Source organism: Lasioglossum baleicum, chromosome 5, assembly GCF_051020765.1.
Source record: "Lasioglossum baleicum chromosome 5, iyLasBale1, whole genome shotgun sequence".
Lineage (NCBI taxonomy): Eukaryota > Metazoa > Arthropoda > Insecta > Hymenoptera > Halictidae > Lasioglossum > Lasioglossum baleicum.
Genome location: NC_134933.1, coordinates 14,084,073 through 14,108,024, shown reverse-complemented (window position 1 = coordinate 14,108,024; position 23,952 = coordinate 14,084,073). Strand labels below are relative to the sequence as shown.

At 41.8% G+C, this 23,952-nt stretch overlaps 1 protein-coding gene across 4 annotated transcripts in view; it reads left to right on the top strand.

The window, feature by feature from the left end:
• Window positions 1–888: 888 nt before the first annotated feature.
• The window catches only part of LOC143208940 (nucleolysin TIAR), a 603,751-nt gene continuing 580,687 nt past the window's right edge, over window positions 889–23,952 (top strand). For 3 of the 4 annotated variants that reach the window (XM_076423942.1, XM_076423943.1, XM_076423945.1), the window contains exons 1-2: window positions 889–1,436; window positions 1,825–2,134. In XM_076423942.1, the coding sequence (XP_076280057.1) occupies window positions 1,883–2,134 (252 nt within the window). In that variant the 5' untranslated portion in view covers window positions 889–1,436; window positions 1,825–1,882. The remainder of the gene's footprint in view (window positions 1,437–1,824; window positions 2,135–23,952) is intronic. The other variant, XM_076423950.1, reaches the window with a different exon arrangement.

The following is a 23,952-nucleotide window of genomic DNA, read 5'->3' as shown; positions in this document are numbered from 1 at the left end:
TGTGTCGGTGGATGATAATCGCGTTTCGTTGCCGTCATGGTTCGACGCACGTGAGCTTCCGGTGCTAAATAGAAACAAAGTGGTTCTTAGTTCTTCGGACTCGAGAGCGACGTTTTTATCATCGATACAAGTGGGTGTTAGCATGCCGGGTGTATCCTCAACGAGACGGTGTTGATCCACGAATGTAAATTAGCGGCAGGCAGCGGCGAGAGAGAGAGAGAGAGAGAAAGCGAGCGATCAATTGTGTACTTGTTGAACGGAGAGGGTAAGCGTCGTGACTTCGATACAACTGGGCTCGTGATTCGATCCGTCACTCCAGTCGGCTTAACAGAAAAGAAGACAGAGTGAGAGATAGAGAGAGAGAGAGCGAGATAGAAGCTCTCCTATTTTGACAAACAACGTGGTTAAATGCTCCCGGTGGCGCGGTGTCACGAGCGAAACGTTCACTCGGCATCCGCGCTCGCATCGGCAGCCTGAGGGATCGACGTACGCAGCGATTCAAGCCGGCGACCACGTGGTTATGAGTGTGCATCGACCTTGTCGGGACTCACCGGTGCACATCAGAGATTCAAGCGCAGTGGTCCACTCTGACGCGGAATCCTCGCGTGCCCGAGGAACTCTTTGAGACGCCGACAAAGACTGATCGCGGTAATCGCGGTTGCGTGTCCTCGCAGCTGACCAGAAGAGCCGAGAAGCTTGGAAGTTCGCGGCTAGTGTCGTCGACGGAGGTTGAGAACGTTGACTTTGCGCTGATAGTTCCGGACTATAAAGAGCGACTTTTCTAGTGGATACCAGACTGCGAGGAACGTCGCGAGACGCGACTTTGCGAGTCGAAGTGAAGGGACTGGAAGGGTGTAGTTGGGTCTTGAGAGTCTCGAGTGCTAGATCGAACAGCGATTGAGAAAAAACTCAAGGGGTTCGTTGCGACCGGGCGTGCTGCAAGATAGCAAAATCCCGCCCGCAGGAGAGCGTGAACTGAAAGAGGCCCAGGTGGAGGTGGTACAGTCCGGTTCAACAATCGGCATCGGCGGGTCGTATCAGAGGCCCCGATTAGGAGGGTGGGTGCAGTGGTGCCGTGGTTGCAGAAGGGCCAGCGAGGTTGGGGTGGCCTCGTCCACAGGCGCCTTGGCACCGAGTGCACCGGGCCCCGGGGCTGCGGTGGTGGGCTGCCTGGTTGGGGTGTACCCGTGTTCTCCCTCCTCCACGGGGCCCAGGGGCCCCCTAACTCATCACCCCCAGGCAATCCCGAGCCAGCAACAGCCAATCGGTTGCCGTGCCTGTTGCTGCGTGCATAGCAACCACCAGCCAGCTTCGGTCCAGCTTACCAGTCAGCGGGGCGGCCTATCACTGAGGGTAGCGAGGGTGGCGTCCACCACCTCCGTCCGAGCCGCCCCCTACGCCCACCCCCAGCACCAGGAGCTGGGGCAGGAGTGCAGGTAATGATAAATCACTAAACATACATTGTAGCTTCACTTCGACACGTATAGAGTACTATCCCACTACAAATACCTCTACTACTACTGCTACTACTACTTCTACTACAATTACCACAACAACTACTACTACTACTATTACTGCTACTACTACTACTACTACTACTACTACTACTACTACAACTACTATTACTAATACTACTACTAGCACTGCTACATCTCTGCCCCCCACTCTGTTGGTCGTCGTCGTCGGCAGTGTTTAATTGAAAGCTAAAACAATAAAGTACAATATAATCAGAGTATCCGTATACGTAGTATATACGCGACGAAGTTTACAAACACGGTTGATGGAGTAAAACGAGTTATCCAAAACCAAAAACGCACGAAAAAGGTGTAGGGAGGAGACGGGGGCATTGGGTGGAGGTGGTGCGCACATCCTCGGCAGCCCGATGCTGTTCGTCCCGTTCACGGTGCCCACCTTCCCCGCGACGCATCATCAGACGACCCATCCTGCGCATCAGACGCATCATCAACAGCTGCAGCCCACTACCCAGAACCCGGTGCAGCAGCCGCAACAACTCAGCCAGCTCAATCAGCTGAGCCATCTGAATCACCAAGGCATTGTGCCGGCGACGACCACCCAGCCGACGATACATAGCACCAGCTGTTCGCCGCAGCAACAAGCAACCACACCGAACAAGGTAAAAACAACGACAACTTTTACTTAGCTTCGCTTCGGATGCTTCTCTGATGCCGGGTACCAGAGCTGTTACGAGTAGACTGCGGATTTTATGCGTTTATAGCAAAAATGGGTACTTTCAATTTCAAACAATGGGAAGACGACTCTGGTAGTGTCCCAACGTTTATTACACGTGGCCAGATTGTTAGGTACAGTACACTTCCATTAATTGTTCCTTACTTTCATGATGTCGGGGATGGAAATGAAAAATATGAAAGAGTCTAATTCGTGAAATCATTATGGTAACATAATAAATTTAACTGAAGAGTTAAAAGAGTTTAAGGATATCGGTGTCTTACTTTCAATTTAAGAAAATGCTTGAAGTAAAAGGTTCTTACATAATTCCTGCTTTTTACAGCAGATGCAGAATCCATTTTCATTTTGCAGAAAGATCCGCAGTCTACTGAGGGATACCTGGGTGGATAAACGAAATTACCTAGGTACCCGGGTGTCTCATAAGATCCCTGAGGATATGAGATAGTTTTTGTTCTTATCACACGCGACAATTCAGAGTAGATAAAGTTTTACCCGTACCGATTAACCGGGTATTCGGTACTTGCACTACCAAGTACGTTACGCGACTCTCCGCTTGACATCGTCAAAGCGAATTCAAGTTGTTGCAAGTTTACTATCATGAAACCACTGACCCGAGGATACTAGGCCATCTCCTCAGGCGGGAATCGGTGGAGATTAAAATCAAACGGAAGTTAGAAAGAATGAGAATTTCACATATTATATTGTTATAGAACAAATGAAAAATTTATGTGGACGATAAGTGTGTGTTTTTTGCGGCGTCTTAAGCTCCGGTAATTAAAAAATGCAGATTTAACGAGCAGATAAATCTTCGGGTACATTTCCACGCGAGGATTGGGGGAATATTTCGCACGTGATAATTCTAAAATTCATCATTACGGATCGTGTGACAGTTAAAGAATAGTATTCGTATCTCGATATCTGGAACAGAGTCGTTCATCATCGAGTTACCAGTATTCCAGTTCGCTGATTTACGCATCGGCGATGCACTTCAGTCCATTCAATTAAACGTGAAATCGGAGCTACGCAACTATAAATAAAATAACAATTCACTGTTTATGTGCCGCATATCTAATCACAGGCAATGCGAAATTGGCACATTAGCAAGCGTATCATTCATATAAAATGAAATGGATAATATTGCTAGTAAAATACAAATTGATAATATTTCGGACATATTTGTTGTTCGGAATAATTTGTCACATAAGTGGAATAATAGTCAAATAATTGTAAAGAGAGTAGTACTGGGTAATAGACGAGTAGAGTGGGCAAGTAGAATCAGCCTGTGATAGTCAGACCTGATAGCGTGCTTCGCTCTAGTGACTTAAACACAGGACTGGAATTATAAATTATTATGCATAATACACCTAATATTAGATATATAAAAGAAACAAGTAATACTCTTATTTAATTCACCCCTTGCTGTATATAATAATACCGAGTCAGACTCGCGAAGAATATTTTTCTTCCTTTAAGATGAACCACAAAATTCTTTTCTTCTGTAACCAGCATTTGTGAATTGAAGCAAACGTAGACATACAATTAATATAAACTTACTTCGTTTTTCTGCAAAATTAACAATGAAAGGCAAGTTCTGCAAGGCTCGGAGAAGAATTGAACAAACATCTTCAAACCAGTCCTGTAGTATAAGAATTGAGAAATCATTCTTCAAACAAACCTATAAAAATCAGTACAGACCCGAGCAACCCGACACGTAGCCCGTTATCAGTTCCCCGGAATCGATGTCACGCTTAGAATCAATATACGCGAAACAATAGACTCGCAGCGGAATCGGACAGGACTGTCACGCGGCTTTCAACTATCAGATCGCCTGTACAAATTCGATGGTGCAGGCGATCTTATCGGGTGCTAGCTCCGCCGGCATAAAGGGCATAATAACACTTAATTGATATCTATCGATTGCGGAATCGGCAACGGCGTTGGCTTCGACGCGATATCCGCGCGTTCTCCTTCCCGGTCTGTGTCTCTCTCGCGTTTACAAGTAGCTTCTTGTTCACGGTATCGCCGGGTAGCATCGATTGCTTCCTTCATTCTTCTCGCCCGGGGTTCCTTCGCGACGTGCTTCTCTTATCCTGGCCGGGATTCAAGTCAATTTTCTTTAGCGGGCCATAACTCGAGAGTCTACACTGGCAACGTCGCCTGGACACGCAGCGAGCTGCGTTCCCGTTCCCGTTGCCAGCGAGAACTTCCTTTAATTCTTGAAATCTGGCAGTCCGCGGGTGGTATTTCCTCTCGTGCAACTCCCGGATTCCGCACGGACGTCCCCCAGAAAACTATACCACCCTCATCGCGTTGGCGCCGCAACGCCGATCGCAAGAAAACGCGAGTCCTTTTCTGTAGCTCTTTCTCTCGCACTCTCTCTCCCTCTCTTTTGCGAGTTATCAATTAGCAGACCCGGATGAGCGTACACAGGCAAGACAGAACAGTGAATTGATCACACCCACCTCGTCTTTGTCCGACAACGGAGCTAAATTAAGACGAATCGGCGCGCGAAACTTTCTGAGCCACCGCAAAATTATTCTTGTAAATCTCGGTTCGTCCTAATATGTCTAGAATTCCGTGAGAACTCGAACCTCTATATGACGTGCTTGATCTTAGGATTTGCACCTTTGTTGATTTTGTTCGTCCTTTGTTTTGTTTTGTAGATCGAGGTTGAAGCATGTTTGTTGATTTATGACACGGGACGTGTGAGTCCTAGTTGTTTTGATTGGGTAAGAGTGAATCTACATAACTTCATGCTTGTCAGTGTGTAAAGTACATATTTTTTATAAGAATTTGTTTTGTATTAGACTGTAGATTTTTGGTCAAAATGAAAATTTTCTTGTTCAATCACAACGAATTTTGTATCTTATCAGGTGTACAAATAAGTTCGGTGCCTTTACATATATTCAATTGTGAATGCATTTCTAATTAAAATTTTCTCCCCGCCGATTTGATGTATTAAAGCATCAAACTTACCCTATTAAACGCACCACATAAATTTACGCTAATTGTTACATAATCTCAAAAAACAATACTTTGCACCATGGCGTTTAAGAAACAGCACATTCGCCTCTGTAATCTTTTTGCATTTGAGTCAAAGAAAAATGATGCTGAGGCTACGAAAATGATTTATAAAACATGCAAGAAGTGGTTCCCAAGGTTTTGTAGTGGAAATTTTGATTTCGGTGATGGAGAAAAGTGCAGGACGAGGAATTAGAGCAATTATTGAATGAAAATCCTTGTCAAACACAACAGAAACTTGCTGAGGAACATCGTGTAACTCAACAAGTAATTTCCGTTCGTTTGAAAAAGCTTGGGAGCTTCGAAACGCGTAACGTGTATTCCTTTTTTTATAAATAAAGATCAAGGTATGCACGAAAGGCATCGAACTTATTTGTACACCTGATATAATAAGTTTTACAGTTCTTTGCTGTAACTTTAATTTCACTAGTCCAGGTTTTTATTTTGGAATATCACCGTCAATATCCCTCTAGAATTATGTATACTTTGATCATAATATAATATATTTGTCGACCATATCACTCAATTTTGGTTTAGCTGATGCTGTGTATCACTTCTGTCATGTTTCTATTAGTGCTATTGGTACTGGATATATGTGTCTGGATACCGAAGTATCCACAGGATACACGGTCTAATGAAAATTACCTGGGCATACCCTATCCAGACATGCTATCCGAGATGCTGAGGTATTTGATGAGCCCTACCGCCCTGTAGTATCATATGCACGGAGTTATGAACGCGAGCCATTTCGAATAATTTCGAGCGTTTGCTGCAAAATTTCAATTACTTTGGCCAGTTTAACTAGCTCTTCGCGGGTTTATGAATTCGATATTTTCTGAGCTGTGATCGTTAACCCCTTGCCGCATTTTAACAAGTCACACTCGTGATGAAGATTTTAAACAAAGTCTAACAAATATGAATGTTATGCCTTTCTTTTTAATGAAATCAAATTTGATTCGTTTGTAACTAATATTTAAGCATTAAAATAAACTTAGCCATATAAAAAATATAAATTTTAATTTCTCTTCTACGACATTTTTGGGGATAAAGACGTTTTAATCACTGCAAAGGAAATTATACGACAAGTGGTTAACTGTGAACAGCCCACAATCTCTGAGAAAAATATGAAAATAGAACCACTTTCTCCCCATTTATTAAAATATAACAGTGATAAAATTATTATGATTATATTATATAATGAAGTTATATGAGTTTTGAAAATTTGTCTACATTGCTTAAAAGGTATACATTACTTAAAGAGAAATTAAGGAATACTATAAGCGCGATACATAGATAATTTAATAGGCAGGATTTAACTCGTATCAACATGTATGCAATAGTATTATATTATTGTGATCACTGTATACTCAAGTACATATACACTCACTATACGAACTACACGCACCAGAGTCTATGCGAAACACATACACATGTATATGTATACTGTACAGAATACTAATTATCCGTTGCTACATATAACGTTGTCGACACAAAATGGCTTCACTGTCATAATTACTCGATTAATGTATGTGCAATATCACAGGCATTTGTGTCTGTATATTGCTCAAATCTGTAAACGATACGTTTCGTGTTTCCTAATTGAAGATTGCCTCCGAGTTATTATGTAGTCATTTTTATGTTATTCTTGTACAACGTATTTCTCAGAAACAGTCCAATAATCATTATATGTATGCGTTAAAGAAACTAATGCTAGTTTGTCTTTAAATAATCGTTTTTATCAGATCGAGAAAAATATTGAAACTTTTGTTGTGCTTCCTTAAGAACCTCATTCCACAGAAAAAAACATTTAAAGAGTTAAAAAATCCCGTTCCATTGTTTGCAACCAAATAAAATTATTAAGGAAAAAAATACAATGCCTCTGTAGTTTCTTTACTTTGGAATTAATTTTATACAATTTTTATTTCGTATAAAGATCTGGAGTCACACAGCTACTAGAGTGTCTCCAAAAAATCGTGTCTAGGCCTAAAAATTCATAGTCCGATAATCACTGCACGTTTCCGTCAGTGTCCCAGATATCTGTCTCCGGTTTCCCCATAATTGTTTCACCCGAGTTCAAGATTCGGAGCAGTGTCCGCCGATCAAACGTAAATAATGTTGAATACAAATAAACGTTCGTGACGGTTTCCCATTCGCCGAAAGAAACGGAACTTAGCTGAAGGTGGGCTCCCTCTCTCTCGGAAGAATGAAGAAGCGATAAAGAAGGAAGTCGGTGGAGGGGGGAGGGGTGGGGGCGGGGAAGAAAGGGAATAACAGAATTTCTAAAGCAAGGGAAAGAGCCGATACCCCTGCGGAAGGTAGAGCGTAGAAGGAGCGGGAAGACTTTGAGAGTTGTTCGCGTAACTTTATTAATTAGGGGCCGTTACTCCTTGTTGCTCGATACACCTTATATAGCTAGCACGGTCGCGGGCTCCGCCAGCACAAAGAAGAACGAGCATCTCGTCCTTCATCTGCTTTACCTCACGACGCCGTTACTTATACGTTCCGCGTATCGATCATCGTCAATGTCCACCCGATAGATCGTGCCTCGCGTTATTGCCTCTCAAAAGACTGTGGCTTCCCTTATTGTGTTTCGTACAATTACTTCGTGTGCTTGGTGCGCGAGAGACGCCATCCGGCTCGATTACTTCGAAAACAAGTCGCGAATGACATCGTACGCCATAGACGACGCGCCGATGCTTCGTTTTAACGCCTCTGTTGATATCATCACGGTTCATTCAAATTGCTACTCCAACGAAAGAAGCGTTACGAGGTCTACTGTAGTTACTCGTCCGTGAAAGTCTATTGGATTTGCTTTTTCGAATTTTATGCATACAGTCGCGCGAGAAAAGACCATCAGAGAGAGTCTTTCTTTTAACTTTCTAGCTGACGCCAAGGCAGATTTCTCTACGTAATAGATTCTGACTTTGAAATTACCTTAGAATTAAATATTGAATTTCAAGACATTCCACTAGATATTTTTACTTTTGTGAAGCTCTCTTTACACCATCAAGTCGGAAGATAATTTTTAACTTTGAACAGACAACTGTACCTATAGATATATGATTGTCGACATGGAGGATAATATTGTCCTTCGATAGATTCAGTTGCTAATGCAACCTAATCTTTAAATTTGAACAGACAACTGTACCTATAGGTATATGATTGTCCACATGGAGGAAAATATTGTCTTTCGATAATTTATTCAGTTGCTAATGCGACCATATTCGGCTGCGCTAATTATTTTCCCGAGCTGGAACATTCATCCGAATGAAACGATTTACCGGATAGAAAAAGAACTGTTTAGGGGATGGCTGCCGGAACGCTTCTACCGGGAGACATCCCTCGGTGAACAGATGGTCGTTAGCCGCAACCGAGCCGTTGAAACGCAGGACTTATTGCAATCCGCTGGCCCGTCTCATCCGCGTTCCTTTAGTTGGTAGCCGCGTGCGTCCCACCGGGGTGTCTATTAACCCGCGGACTAGGGATGCTAAAGTAGCGACGCCATCCTCTGGTGCTCGGCTATTTTCACCCACCGTGAAAGTCCATCAGAGTTTTTAAAAGCTCTCAAATGTTGCCAACATTCTGTAACAATCCTCGAAATCATCACTCTATACTATCTGATTCAAATCACATACTGTACTTCTAACAGACTCGGTCACTCATCAAAGGGGTTCATTCCTCTGCGTTCGGAACAGTGTGACGATACAGTTGCGGGCCAATTGAAGAGCGCGACCTTGACAGAAAGGCAGGCGCTAGGGGACAAAGGACAACCGGTTAGCGCCCGGTATAATTAGGAAATTGCTTTCGCCTGGTAAAAATGTATCGCGGCGAAGAAAGTGCAGAAGGAACTCATTATGGAAGAGATTGTCGAGGGGTTGAAGGGGGTTGGTGGTCGTCGCTCGGCATGGGGCACGGATGCTTCGTGGAAGGGATATCGCAGGAGAGACGTCAGGTGAAAGAAGCGGGGAGTTAGGGGTGCGGAGGGGGCGTGGTATGGTCGGGACGGTGGTGAGCGGAATGGGGTAGCCGTTTTGAAGGGAAAGCGACGTGGAGGTTGCTCATCGTGGAAAGGAGTGAGGCTAGCAAGGGGAAGATCAAAGCACTGGAGATGATTTCATTACGACACGCCACTCGTCTGCTACGTTGAAATATCAAAAGAGTGGCGGCCTCATACAAGTGCGGCAGTCGTCGGCGCGGCTGCGCCCGGTGTGTGTGCAAGTTTTCCGCACAATGCTTTTCTTGTCGGGGGGCCAGAAGAGAAAGGAGGTGACTCCTGTTGCTGGCGGGAGGAGGATAGAACGAAGGGAAAAGCTGCCGCGCGAAAGTAACCCTCGCGCGCCCGGATTCTGATTCCGGGCTTCTCTCCTGCCCAAAGCGCGAAGGGAAGAATATTATTAGCTCAAGCTGCCGCCTATTGTCGAAATAAGTTCGACCGAGATATCAGACGCGAGGATACGCGCCCGGCGCACTGAATTCATTCGCTGTTTATGAAATTCTCCCCTTCCCCTCAACACCAGCCTTCCGATTTTTCTTTGTGACGAGACCCTGCCACGCGATTGTCATATACGAGCCTCTCAGACTGTTAACTTTTATAAATAACAATTATTCAACGACATTTAAACTACAAATCGCTCATTTTTTATTTTAAATAACCCCTCAGTTCAGTTTCAATTGTTATTTCGTTAACAACAAATTTTTAACGAAATACTAACTAACCCATCGCAAATTCTTGAAGAATTACAGGATATCATTTATTATTAACACCTAGGGCCTTGTGCCGAGCCAGACGCCATATTAACCCGTCTATGGTAGATTTGAACATCCACCGTAATCGTAAACAGCGGTAAGCGGGACTATCATGCCCGCGAACTGCATTAAACACTCCGCCGTTCGCTATAGCGCGACTCATTCCGAAATCTACGTATAACATCGCGGCAACTTTAACCTTTTACGCGAGGAGGCCATGTACATACATCAACAACGCGAAGGATTCCGGAGCAAACGTGAAAAGTTGTTAGTTACTGGGAATATGATACTCGGGGATTGCCGAGGAGTATCCCTATCGCGCATCACGAACTCCACGTGTTACGGGACTTTCGAAGTTTCAACTATGGCGAACCGGCGCTGATGGGGCGTTTAGAAAATAATCAGCGGAATCCGGGCTTCTTTCGGCTGGCCGCGTGACTAATCGTCTCTCTCTCCTTGGAACTCGTTAAGCCCTTTGATCGATGAGCGAATATTTCAAAGCGTGGCCCTTCGGCGATGCTCCCATCCTCGCACGATGCTCGACAATGGCGTTTTTGAAGTTCGAGTTTTTAACTTGTTCAAAGAATTTGTTTGACCAATTCCAAAAATTGCTACTGATTTAACACTAAACCTACCGAGCCTTAAAAGTAACTGGTACACATGTTCCCTTATAGTAATGACAAGATTGATTTTATTTCGACTGTGTGCAGCTTCTATTGTAATATTATATGTGCTCCACTAAAGATATCTATGCAATCATTCGTTATGAAATTATTTTTATTATTATATCAATAATCGTAAAATAATTTTGACCGTTGATGGTAGGTTTAGCGTTAAAGCAATTTCAGTCTTTTACTATCAAGCCTTTCAAGCCTACATTTTCTCACATTTTTTATTTTTAGTCTCCTAAAAAATAATTGTTCGTATCGATTTCAATTTGTGACCACACTGCAGCGAATGTTTCGTCCGCACTTCGACGAGTCAAGACTGACGTGCATTTCCGGCCTGTGCGTCGTAGACTATAATTATCGCGAGTATGGCGATGCAATTTCACACGGATTTCGATAGTCCTTGGACACTTGGGCTGAGATCGATCTGCGACAGGGTCATCCGCGCGCATCCCCGGACAGGTCAGTAATTAAAACGAAATTCATAAAAAAGGAGCGAGGTCGCCGGGGCCGTAATGGATACAGCGGCGCAACGGGGGCCATCATAAAAATTTTACAAATGAGCGTACCGAACCGGTGGCTTACGGGGAACAGCAGGGGGTGCGGAAATAAAAGAGTGGATATCAAAAAGGGAACAAAAAAAAAGGACACGCCGGAATACAGCTATGCCGCTGATGTTGCTAGTGTCTGCTCGTCCTCCACCCCCGCGACTCGTACACCGTGCTGCACTCGTACACCGCAGATACAAACAAGCAGCGGGTCATACAGGCGAAGTAACAAATGCCGGACATTTACATTTAGCAGCGAGGGTAGCACCCTCCCTGCACTCTCTCTCCCTCTCTCTCTCGTTCTCTCTCTCTTTCCAGCTTCCTCTCTCTCTCTCCTCTCACCTTAACGTTGTTCCCTCACTGTCCAACATCTCCCTTTTTCGCTTTCCGTTTCGCGTTCCTTTCCTCTCTCTTCACCGTGGCCGACCCGTGTCCCCTACTCTGTCTCTCTCTCTCTCTCTTTCTCTATTTGTCCATCTCCCTTACTCGCAAATTGCTCGCGCTCGGTAACGAGACCGCTCGTGTGTTCAGTCTGCATTATGTACGGTGGCTCTGTGCAGTCCGGGATTAGTACGGCGCTGGCTTTCTTGGCACTTGCAAATTTTTCGCTTTTAAATGTTAATTTCTCAGTAATCGATGGCACTCGGTCCCCCTTCAGCTGCCACCAACGCGCTCGAACGATAGCTCGCCGAGTTCATAAAGCACAACGGCGCAGGACGTGTCGTTCGTAATTATTCGAATCGCGGGGATTTTATGATTTATGCTGCTTTGAATGCGCGCTGCGGTTCGCAAGCACGCTCGCAAGCTGCTCCGATAATTCTGGGATTCTTCAATTGTTCTTCTATTCTCGTGCCGGTAATCTCCTGTTGTCTTAAATGTTTTGTTCGAAGCTTCAGAAAACCGTTCCTTGATTGCTACTGATTTTAAACGATTTTTATCTTAAGTATTGGGTTGGAACGAAAGTTCGTAGCGTCTGTAAATTGAAATTGAAAGCTAAAATTCAGATATTTATTCACAGATTTACTCAATAACATATTTTCGATTCTGTTCAACATATGAATAAATACCTTAATTTTATCTTCGATTTTTAATTCGAAAACGTTACGAACTTTCTTTCCAACCCAATAATTGTATTGGAAATAGCTGAATGTGTATACGTTGTTTGTTCAAGTAAAAGAAAGTTTATTGGCAAACAATCTGATCAGACAGTGGATATGCATTTATGGCAAAAAATGGGTAGGTGCAATTTGAAATAGCAAAAACATTAGAAGAATTAAAAAGACTGTTGTGTTATTTTCAATCTATATTGAACAGATTAAGAAAGAAAATTTCGCGTTTGTTGCAATGCGGGTACAATATTTTTGTTTTACACAAGATCCGCAGGAAGAAAGCAAGTGTGAAAATTGGAGGTGTCAGGGGAATATCAATGTTAGTGCCGGCAAAATGAACATCGCGAAGTAATCTCGGCGTCATTATACATTCATGAGGGTCGCAACGAAGCGGATAACTTCCAATACCTACTTGCGTAATTGTTAATCGAATCAACATTAGAAGTGGAAACGTGACAGAAAATTGATATGCAGGACATATGCAAGTTGGTAGCAGCTATGCAAAACAGAATCCGGCTAACACTGACAACCAACCTCTACCCGTCCAAGCGAATTACAGATGTGCATCGCATGCTGGTAACTACGAGTGTCCAATTACTTCCTGTTAACCATTCGATTGTCGTCCATCGCGATGCAGCGATACTTCCATCTCGAAATAAGCTATGGCGCGTAGACCAGTCACTTCCACCGACATTCTGCTTAATATAATTACGAAGTATCGATTCCGTCCTGGCGCACGAGGAAACCAGCGAAGTCCGCCAAAGATTACTAAACGATTTAGCTAACTTTGTAATTTAAATCTCGAAAAACACACTCCGCCGAGTTATATTCCTTTTCCTCTCGCGAGATTTACTTTGGCTTCCGCAGTCTCAGAAATTATTGCGACATGGACCGTGCCGCGAGACAGTAGCTTACTATGCGTGCAATGGTATAATTCAATCATTTCGATTGTTCCACGTTAATAGATAAATTGCGGATTTTTATCCAAAATAACAGCTGTCTACTTTGAGTACGAGACACAGAAGCTACACATTTATGTCTTTTTTTTCCTCATTATTCACAATATTGATTACATAATTAAATATGTCGATATCCAATCAATTACTACACATTTGAGTATTGCATGGGGTATATATTAGGTGTACAAACAAGTTCGGCGCCTTTACGTACATATATTCAATTGTGATTGCATTTCAAATTAAAATTTTCTCCCGCCGTTTTGGTGTTTTAAAGTATCAATCCTACCCTACTAAACGCACTACATAAATTTACGCTAATTGGTACAGAACCTCAAAATACTTTGCGCCATAGCGTTTAAGAAACAGCACATTCGACACTGTATTCTTTTTGCATTTTGAGTCCAAGAAAAATGCTGCTGAGGCTACGAAAATGATTTGTTCCGCGTTAGATGTAATTCCGGAACCTATAAAACATGCAAGAAGTGATCTTAGTGATGGAGAACGCAGTGGAATGCTGAAAAAAGAGCAGGGCGAGGAATTAGAGCAATTATTGAATGAAAATCCTTGTCAAACGCAACAGAAACTTGCTGAGAACTTGGTGTAACTCCACAAGCAATTTCCGTTTGTGTATTCCTTTTTTTTTATAAATAAAGATCAAAAGTATGCTCAAAAGGCATCGAACTTATTTGTACAGCTAATACAATGGAATTATTCTAGGTCGGAAAAAACGTTTAATTTTTAAGTTAAATAGTTCCGACTGCAATGGTTTAATAATTGTGGTCAGCTAAAAATAATATGGATCATTTCATCATAGATGTATAAAATCCACAGCTGTATAGATCGTTAAAAAAGAAATTTATTTCTGCGTTCAATCATTTTAGAAAGTACTTGTATGTAAAATGCACATTTAAAAAATATGGAAAACACTCACGCTGCCCAGTGATTAAAGAGTAAACGGTGAATTTTATGTTCGAGATTTTGCTCCTTAATCACTGGATAGTGTGCACGTTCGCAGATTTATGCTTTCAAAGAGCGATAAATCGGTGAAAAACGATCAAGCAAGAAGTTCACGTCTCGAAGAACATTTTTCGCGTACGAAGGAGTTTTAAAGCTTTGTGCAATTATATAAACAGTTTTATTCGATTAAACTTTGTGCTGAAGCACATGCTTCACGCATTAAGATCCGCAGATCATTAATCACACTTGGTTATATGAATAGAACATGTGAAACATGCTCCTTTTAAGTGTACTCTGACAGTCTCCCAGTTCCTACATGTAATATGTATAAAACGTGTAGGTATAAGAGGATTAAAGATAAGGATCTAAGATTTCACGAGCTTATAGCGCTTGTTGAAAGCAGTAAAAAATGATTGATCATTGTGGATTCTAGAATCCTCGTGGAAACTACTTTTGCAAGAAACTACTTTGTGATGATCGATATACTAAATGTGTTTGTTCGTGGGGTATAAAGGAGAATAAAAGAACATTGATTTGCACTGTTGCACATTAAGTTCTCTTGTTGAGATCTAACATTTTCACTAAAATTTTCTTTATAGTATTTGTAATAGTTGGAAAATTAGTTCCTCTTTTAATATGAAATATTTATATTGGCATAAAAATATTTTCTGCAGTGTATTGTCCATCGACATCAGTCAAACTGCATACAAAATGTGTTTTATATGACAACTGAAGCAGAGTTGTGCAATAATCAACTAATATTTAAAAATGACCAATAGCCTTTTTGAATGTTATTGCCCAACTCTGAACTGAACGACATATTTGGATGGGTAAATTTAAATGGACCACCCTGTGCATTTAAAGGTCCTAGTAGGATACTTCATAACGCGAGTAGACATTGAACCACTTAAGGTATAAAATAAACTTATCCGTTCACGATTAATGAAACGAACTGTAGAAGACCGACGAGGGGTTAAGATCAGCACGGGAATATTCTGCAAAGCATCAGCTAAAGTTTGCAGGCTCGATCGGCAAATTATGCGGCCGGGTATTCGCGAGTTCGATGATGCCAGGAAATGACCAGGGTCGCTGATCGGAGTATGGACTGTGCGCGGTGCTTCGGGAAAAGTTGAAAACAAAGTGGCAGTACGAAATAAGGCGGCATAAAGCAAGGGGGTGGTGGTGGTGCGCGGGGGTGGGCGAGAGGGGAGAGAACGCGAGCAACACGCGAAAATAGGAGGGTCGGGTGGGAACGGAGGGACTCGTTATGCACGAAACGCATTACTTTTATCTCGAGCAAGCCTAGAGTGGCGCCGAATTGCAATCAATTTTTTGTCTTTCTTCCTCGGCCCCACTCATCGTTCACCCTCTCCGTTGCCCCCTCTCTCACTCTCTTTCTCTCTCTTTCTCTCTCCCGCTCGTTTTATCCGCAGTCCACTCAGTTCCATTCCTTTTGGTTCCGTTCTGAACTGATCCGTGCCTGCCCTGGGCCGTGTTTCGTTCGTTCGCTCATTCGTTCAGGATGGCTGGCTGGCGTTACCCCGTGCAACCGGAATTTGCATCCCGGATCCCACTATTTGCATTTCAATTCCACGAGACTCTCACCACTGTCGCTGGCTGCCACCACCGCTGCCAAACGGCGGGTACAAACATAAATACGAATTCAAGGGTCCACAAATGACTATATCTCGCATAACTTCACCCAACGATTTCGTGGATTCTGATTAGGTCCGGTTAGATCCCCTCCGGGGACTCTATCATTTTCCGGTCTATTTACCCCCTACTCCTCCCACCCCGCCCTTCACGGAGCCGAGGGACCGAAAAATTTTCGACTCGGAAGAATCGAACCTCAGATTAGATCGATCCACCTTTCTGCCTTATCGCTGAAGATCGGGCTTCTTGCTGGGCCATATCGGGAACTGCATTTTGGACTTCGAAATAGAAGTTCCGAGGGAAATGGTTAATAATGTTGAGTCGGTGTTTCGTTATTAGTTTGTGGTTGGCACATGAAATTTTTAGGTGAAATTAAAGTCAACAATTCCAAAAATCTGAAAGTTCGTCAGGTATAAAAAGAAATCGCTGACGGTCGTAGCGTAGTTTATGCGGGGACTTCATTATATACAATTTTAATTCTACACAACGTGTCCTCTATTTTCTGACAGGACTGTGTGAAATTCCATAAAATGAACAAAATTTAGCAGGTATGAAAGGACTTGTACCAGCTGTCTGTATATTTTGTGCAGTCTCCATTATATTCCATTTTAATTACACACAAGGTGTACCTTAGACACGATTATGAAACTCCAAAAAACGAGCACGATTTAACAAGCGTAAAAAGTCTTTTCCCGGTGCCTATATATTTTATTTACTTTCTATGATATTCAATTTTTAATTAAACTCCATGTGTCATAACACTTCAATTTCAAAAAAGAGAAACAATATATATCGTCTCGAAATTCGTAAACGTATAAAAACCTACGAAAACCTCCGCGAAGGGGAAGACCATTAATAAATTGAACAACCTCGACCGGAATGGGGAATCAGGGGGAGTCTCAATCTAGGCTGGCGCGCCAGCGAAAACATTAACGCAACGTCTTGCCGGGCGTATGTGCCACGAAGTACATCCGGTGATTTATCTGCGTTGATACACGATAGTGGCCGCGTACACCGCATCAATGTAACTAACTCCTTCACTCTGGAGAGCCCCTAAGGCGATGCTCTCTTCGATGCTCACGCTCGAATCGATCACATGTGCAGCTTACCCTCTTCCATTTCCATCTCGCTCGGTTTCCAAGGGCCACGGTCTCTCTTTCCCGTGCATCAAGTTGGTCGATCGTGATCGTCAAAGGGTCGCTCACTCGTAATCAGTCGTGCGAGGGCTCACGCACGTCCTATCGCGACTATCGGGGTCGTTAACCCCCTCTCGGCCCCCCTCTGATACCCTACAACTCTGTTTCTCGTGCAATTCTCTCTCTCTCTCTCTCTGCCTCTCTGTTTCTCTTAGGTCCTCTCTATCCCTCTCGGGCTCTCCTGGACTATCTTGGGCTCTCTTAAGCTCTTTCTCTCTATTTCTCCTAGCTCTCTCCATCTCTTGCGCTATCTCTGTTCCTGCTTGGTTCTCTCTGTCACTCTCGGGCTACAATTCTCTGTGTCAAATTCTCTCTGTTTTTACTAGGCTCTCTCTCCTCTCTCTCTCTCTCTCTCTCTCGTGCACCCACACCTTCCTCTCCTCGACCTCTCTTCCTTCGATGTAACAACATGCAGACCCTCGTACGGAGGCGTTGCCAGCTCCGAAACCCTCTTTCACGGGCAGCTTGATCTCAGGTGAGACGTGAACGGACGAGAGAAAACACGGGACACGGAGGACATGGAAAATAAGGGTCGCGCGGCAGGTATTCATGCGTGTCGAGTGCCCACATTTCTGGACTTTGAATCATGACACTTGCTTTCTTCGCCCGCGCGGAAGCCTCGCCTTTGATCCATCCGAATGCGGTTTATCGATGCACCTGTTATTTTCTGGCTTCCTTCTCCCGAATTCGCGCGGACTGGCCCGAATAAAAGTATTCGCACGGTACACGAGCTTCGCGGTATATTCGTGAGTAGGTACGAACTGGTTGAGCTGAAGTGCATTTTTTTGGAAGAAATCTGTTAGTTTGATTTAATACAAAAGGATCTTATTTGAGTCTTCGATATGTGAAATCTCTATTATTTGAACGCGCTTCACATGGAAATAGCTAATTTATGATATTTCACATGGAACACTGTTTATTGTATCACTCGATGATGTAAGTAATTGTTCTTTTATTTGAATGACTTATTTTCCAGATCGATCAACTTCATAAAATAGAACCTAGAGAAAATTGATGAGATGTGATAATTTTTTATCATTTTTGCAGTCTTTGTCATATGGTCGTAAAAAGCCTTAGTACTTTCAGTCGTAGTAAAAAATCTGGGCTTGTAATTGTGTATCGAAGAGCAGCATTTTTTAAAACGATAAAATTTTAATGCACGCTGTCCATTTAAAACGTATTCAATAGAATTTTGCCGGAAATACCGTCTCAATAATCTCGGCTGTCAAATGGGCGTTAATGGGTTAAAAGCTGTGGAGATGTACAATAAACATTTAATTTTCGGTCATCGTGTATTGACCCCTGACCGTGTGGTGGAATATGCACTCTGTATTTTACAAGTAATTAGTCACGAGTCTTGGTACGATGCACTTATTAATAGACTATTTTTATCTATCGATAAACATCTCGCGTAGTAAAGTATCGTGGGAAAATGATATAATCAAAGAGAAATCTTCAAATATGTCCGTCAACTATGTTAGATTCCAAATAAAATGGAATGCTTTAAAATTAATAATAAAGTGAAGATGTATTGCTGAATCGAACAATATTCATGTGGTTTATTAAATAGAAGGAGGTTATTGCACAATTGTTTCGTGAGAACGATAAGCACCGGGGTTTATTATTGCTACCCACCAATAATTAACCGCATTACTGCTCGGTCATCAAATTCGTATATCGCAACCCGCTAATAGCCAGATAATTCTGGTTTAGTTGCAAATTTTGTGTCAGGTGTTTAACATGGAATTTAATTCGTCGAGCAGGTATTTACTTTCCATTATGTTTGCGGCGAGTTTGTTGTTGCAATGTTATTGAAGTCATAACCGTTACCGACTGTATATGATGAAACGATGACGAAGTGCATTGTTGACGAGAACGAGTACATTGTGAGCTGTCCATCACAATTTGACACGTTCACTGCGAGGCTGATCAACTTTTTTCCAGCGGCAAAATAATGAAATATCAATAAACAATAAAAATTCAAAGTATATACATTATCAATTTGTTAATATGTTTAAAATATAGAAGAGTATAGTTAACACTTTACCTACCGAAAGCCTATTAATAGGATTTTCAATAATTGTGCTGTACCAAAAGAAAGCATAGAAATTTTCTTTTACATTACAATCTTAAATGAAAATGTTAGATTACGTTATTGAGGGTGACAAGTTAGTTCACAATGAAAATTGCCGTCATTGTTGAAGGTTCCATTAAAAAGTGTTCAGCCATGAACCATAGATTTCTCAAAATGATGTGTTAAGTTATGAAGTAAAAATTATTGAGTTACAAACCCCATTTCAAATTATTTTCTTTTGACCAGAGCTGTTACTGTGGATAAATTCTTTTTGTTATGAATATACGTGATTTTAAAATTTTCACATGTAAGATTGAAAACGAAAATGTAATAATGAATCACTGAAATTGCTGATTTCAACCCTCGTTTTCTAACTTCGTAAAATAAATGAAAAATTCGTGAATTACTCGGAGATCTTGTTATTACTTCCGTTAATATTTTTCCGTTTTCGCATAACGTTTGCCGCGAGCATAATATTTGCCAGTATTGCAGGGGATTATCCGGAGTTTGACATGGTGCGTGTAAAATGCTGGAATGACGTTGCGCGAATTGTGTTAGGCTAGGATCGATCGCGTGCCGAGACGCACGCTTGCACTATGCTTTGGACATTATGGAAATTGTCGTGTGTGTGGATGAAATTACTTGAGAACGAATAAGGCGAAAAGGGGTTGGAAGTAATCACGGAAACAAAGAGGCTGTTAACATTTTTATGCGCCGTTCAACGAGCCGAAGGAACTCGAATTCCGATGAAAGACGCAATGCGAATCTCAGCATTGCACCAGATAGCACATACCAGTCACTAATAATTTCAATCAAGAAATAAAATAATTGAAATTCTGCCAGTCAATAAATCCAAAGTTTAGATTGGAAATAAATATACGAAATTGCTTCCGGTGTACATCCTCCATTTACACAAGCTTATATTTTCATAGCTTCTCCATGTAAAAACAAATTGCGAATGCGGAATATTTTTTTAATGGAAAATAAATTGCAGCTCATGATACGAAACCTGGCATTTTTTTCCAGCCAAAAGAATTTATTTTCTGAATTTTTCTTTCGTGTATTTGACCACAAGCGCGTTTAATTCTAAAAATTAGTTGAGAACTATTTTTTGAAATTCGAAGATGTGTTCAATCAATATATATAGCAATTTAATACCGAACTATTAAGTTTGCTTCAAAAATACTGCAGTAATTTGACGTACACTAAAATTTTTCAAACACAATTTTGGTTGTTTCTTTTTTTAATTGTTTTAGTTATTCGCTACCAGCAGATTTGGGCAAAAATTTTATTTAAATAAAATTCTGGCTACCACTGTACAGCGAAGCTGTACTTTCAATCACGACTATTACTCGAATCACGTACACGAACAACGGAGTATGAAAATCTTGAGCATGCGTGCGATTGAACGGAAAACTCTTGATACATGTATCGGTTACATCGCAACTGGTTATTCAATGATCACTATTAACCGCAGAGCGTTAGAGAGAGCGTTACTAATCAATATAATGGAGTACGACGAGCATCTGGCATAACAACGATGACACTCGGACCGTTGTAATTGCCTTGCCTTGTTGCTTATACGTGTATGTGCAATAGCTACCTGGAACCAGGGGCGCGTTATTAGTGTAAACACGACTACAGCTATCTGAACTGCAAAACAAAGAGGACTCGGTTACCAGATATCCGTTTTACCGAGCATGATACGCTCCGCAATGCTATTATGTACTCGACGTCTTCGGCCACCTGAATAAATTATTGCAGATTTTGCGATACATTTGTGCCGTCGTTTACACAACAAACACGGATCGAGGCGGTGTTTCAACGACCGAATAGTCGATTTTCATTCTACGAGTGCACATGATTCGAATGATATCAATTTACTGCTAAATAAATCTGCGCAAAATGACAATGAAAGATATTTCTTTCTTTCTTCAATTATTAAATATTAAACTGCGGATTTTATGCATTTGTGACAAAAATGGATACATGCAATTTAAAGCAGTGGACATGTTAAAAATATTTAAGGACATCAGTGTATTAGTTTCAGCTTAATAGGATAATTAAAAAGAAGAATACAATTTTGTTTTGTTTTTTTTTTTATTAGGAAGTCTCTTATGAGATTTATTACAACATAATGCATATCACAGAGTATTATAGAGTATATTGTATAACGGGAACGCGTTAGTAACATTGTGAAAAGAATACAATTTTTGTTTGGCTTCTGTGCCCCGAGATCAATGCAAACATTTTTTATTTTGCACGAAGATCTGCAGTCTAATTATTATAATAGTTACTTTCTCTTTCATTGTACAGTATCATAGATCATAGACGTTTTTTCAGAATGTTTACGATCGACAATGAAAATTCGATTTCTGAAATATTCGACGTTTCTCAATATTTACTTCCAGCAATGAACCTGATATTTCCACAGAAGCATTTTGATGCAAACTTTGTACCAATTCACAGGAAACTCGTGTGGAACGATAGCTTAATGGTTTTCCCGAAGACATTCAGAGAACAATTGTCTCATTGAATGGTTCATTTCGAAACGTTCAAATTTATGCAATCGCGGTTTCCCTTCAAAATTCATATTTACACAATAGCACCATAGCAGACGGCTTCGGAACGAACGAGTGCTTCATGCGCCCACTTACAGTACTGGACAAAATAAAGTACGCACCTCGAATATTTTTACAATTACGTTTATAACTTCGTAGTTTTTACAGATATAATAATTATGTATTTGCACAAAAAGAAGATTTTTTAGTCTACTTTTAAGTTTTAACAAAAATAATTTCAAAAACATTTAACATTTTTCAATAGACAGGTCCGTTACATTTATAAGGATATTTTCTTTGGACAAAATAAAGTACGCATGTGATAATAAGAGCCAAAATTGAGTTGTAATTGAGGACTAGTATTTTGTATGGCCGCCCTTCGCTCGTATGACCTCTTGCAAACGCCGAGGCATGCTTTCGACGAGATTCCGCATGTGCTGTTCGTCGATGTTTCCCCACGCCGTTTCCAAAGCTTCGAATAACTTGTATTTGTTCGTTACCGTACCCTTATCAACCTTCTGGTCCAAAATGGACCACAGATTTTCAATTGGATTTAGATCCGGCGATTGTGCTGGCCAATCTAGCACTTTGATCCTCGAAGCACGAAAAAAAGCATCAGTTTTATGCGCGGTATGTTTAGGATCGTTATCTTGTTGGAAGATAAAGTCATCTTCCAGACCAATCTTTAGCAGAGACTCTTCTAAATTCTCGTTGAGGATGTCAATGTATTTGTCTGCTGTCATAATACCATCGATCTTGACGAGATTTCCCACACCCGACCACGCAAAACACCCCCACACCATAATACTGCCTCCTCCATGCTTGACAGTTGTTTGGACATTTTTATCCAGAAGCTTTTCGCTGGGCTTCAACCAAACCCGTGTTCGTTGTTTATGACCAAACAGTTCATACTTACTCTCATCACTCCAAATAACCTTTTTCCAGAAGTCCACTGGCTTATCGGCGTATTTTTTTGCAAACTGGAGACGTTTCAATTTATTAATTTTTCGAATTAAAGGGCGACGCTGTGCAAAACTGCTCCGCAGCCCAGCTTCCCGAAGTCTCCTGCGCACGGTTCGTTCAGAAATGTTGAGTTGCACATTTTCCTTGATCACACGACTAGTAACAGTCGGATTTTTCTTCGTCTCCCGGATAATTCTACGATCCTCGACTGAATTTGCCTTCCTCTTCCGTCCGCGACCGATGTTATCGGCTACTGTGCCAAGCTCTACAAATTTTTTGTAGATCTTTCTGACCGCTGCTTCACTAACATTGTATTTTTCACCGATTTTCCTATTGGAGAGACCCTTTTGCCGGTCGTCAACTATTAATTTTCTAATTTGTACGGAAATTTGTTTCGTTTCCATGTTATTCGCAATGGATTGATACAATCTTGCTTCGAAGAGCACTGATGGCTAACTGAAACTCTATTACTACGTTTATTTGTAAACATTCTTTTATCTCCAACTGCAAGGAAAGGTATCCTACATGCCATTATTGCTAAAAGTAAATGAACACTCTAGTGCGTACTTTATTTTGTCCAAGGAAAATATGACAACAGACGTAACGGGCTTGACTAATGTACGATGTTTCAGGTTTTTGGAATTATTTCTCATTGAGTTTAAAAGTAGACTAAGAAACCTTCTTTTTGTGCTAATACATAATTATTATATCTGTAAAAACTACGAAGTTATAAAAGTAATTGTAAAAATATTAGAGGTGCGTACTTTATTTTGTCCAGTACTGTAGTTCTCCGATCGACCGCGGTCTACGCGTGCAAAAAGTATCATTCCCGGCAATTAATAAGCACGCGAGTACATGCATACAGTGACAAAAGAACCGACCGGTGTTCCAGATACAGCGAGCGCGCGGGAGCAGATTTTGTACCCGTGAACAGTTGCACGCGAAGTATGCGCGCACACCGCGCTGTGTGCAGCGGGTATGCACCGACGCGATGCTAGTACTGCTGCAACGTACCTATTGCGCCGACAGAGAAGGGTAACGTTTCGAAAAAAAACAGGCTGGGAATAACGCCGGGGAACAAGGAATGATCGAGCACTCACCGACTACGAACAATCGGAACGATTGCAGTTTCCTGAACGCGGCCGAATCGCTTGCGTGTTTTCTTGTGACACGGCTTACCAACGTCTAGGAGATATATTCCCCGGTGTCCCGAGAATCTGATATCTCCTGTGGGACATCCTGGGAGCACCTGGCTGCTCCCATAGCGGTCCTAACACAATAACCAGCGC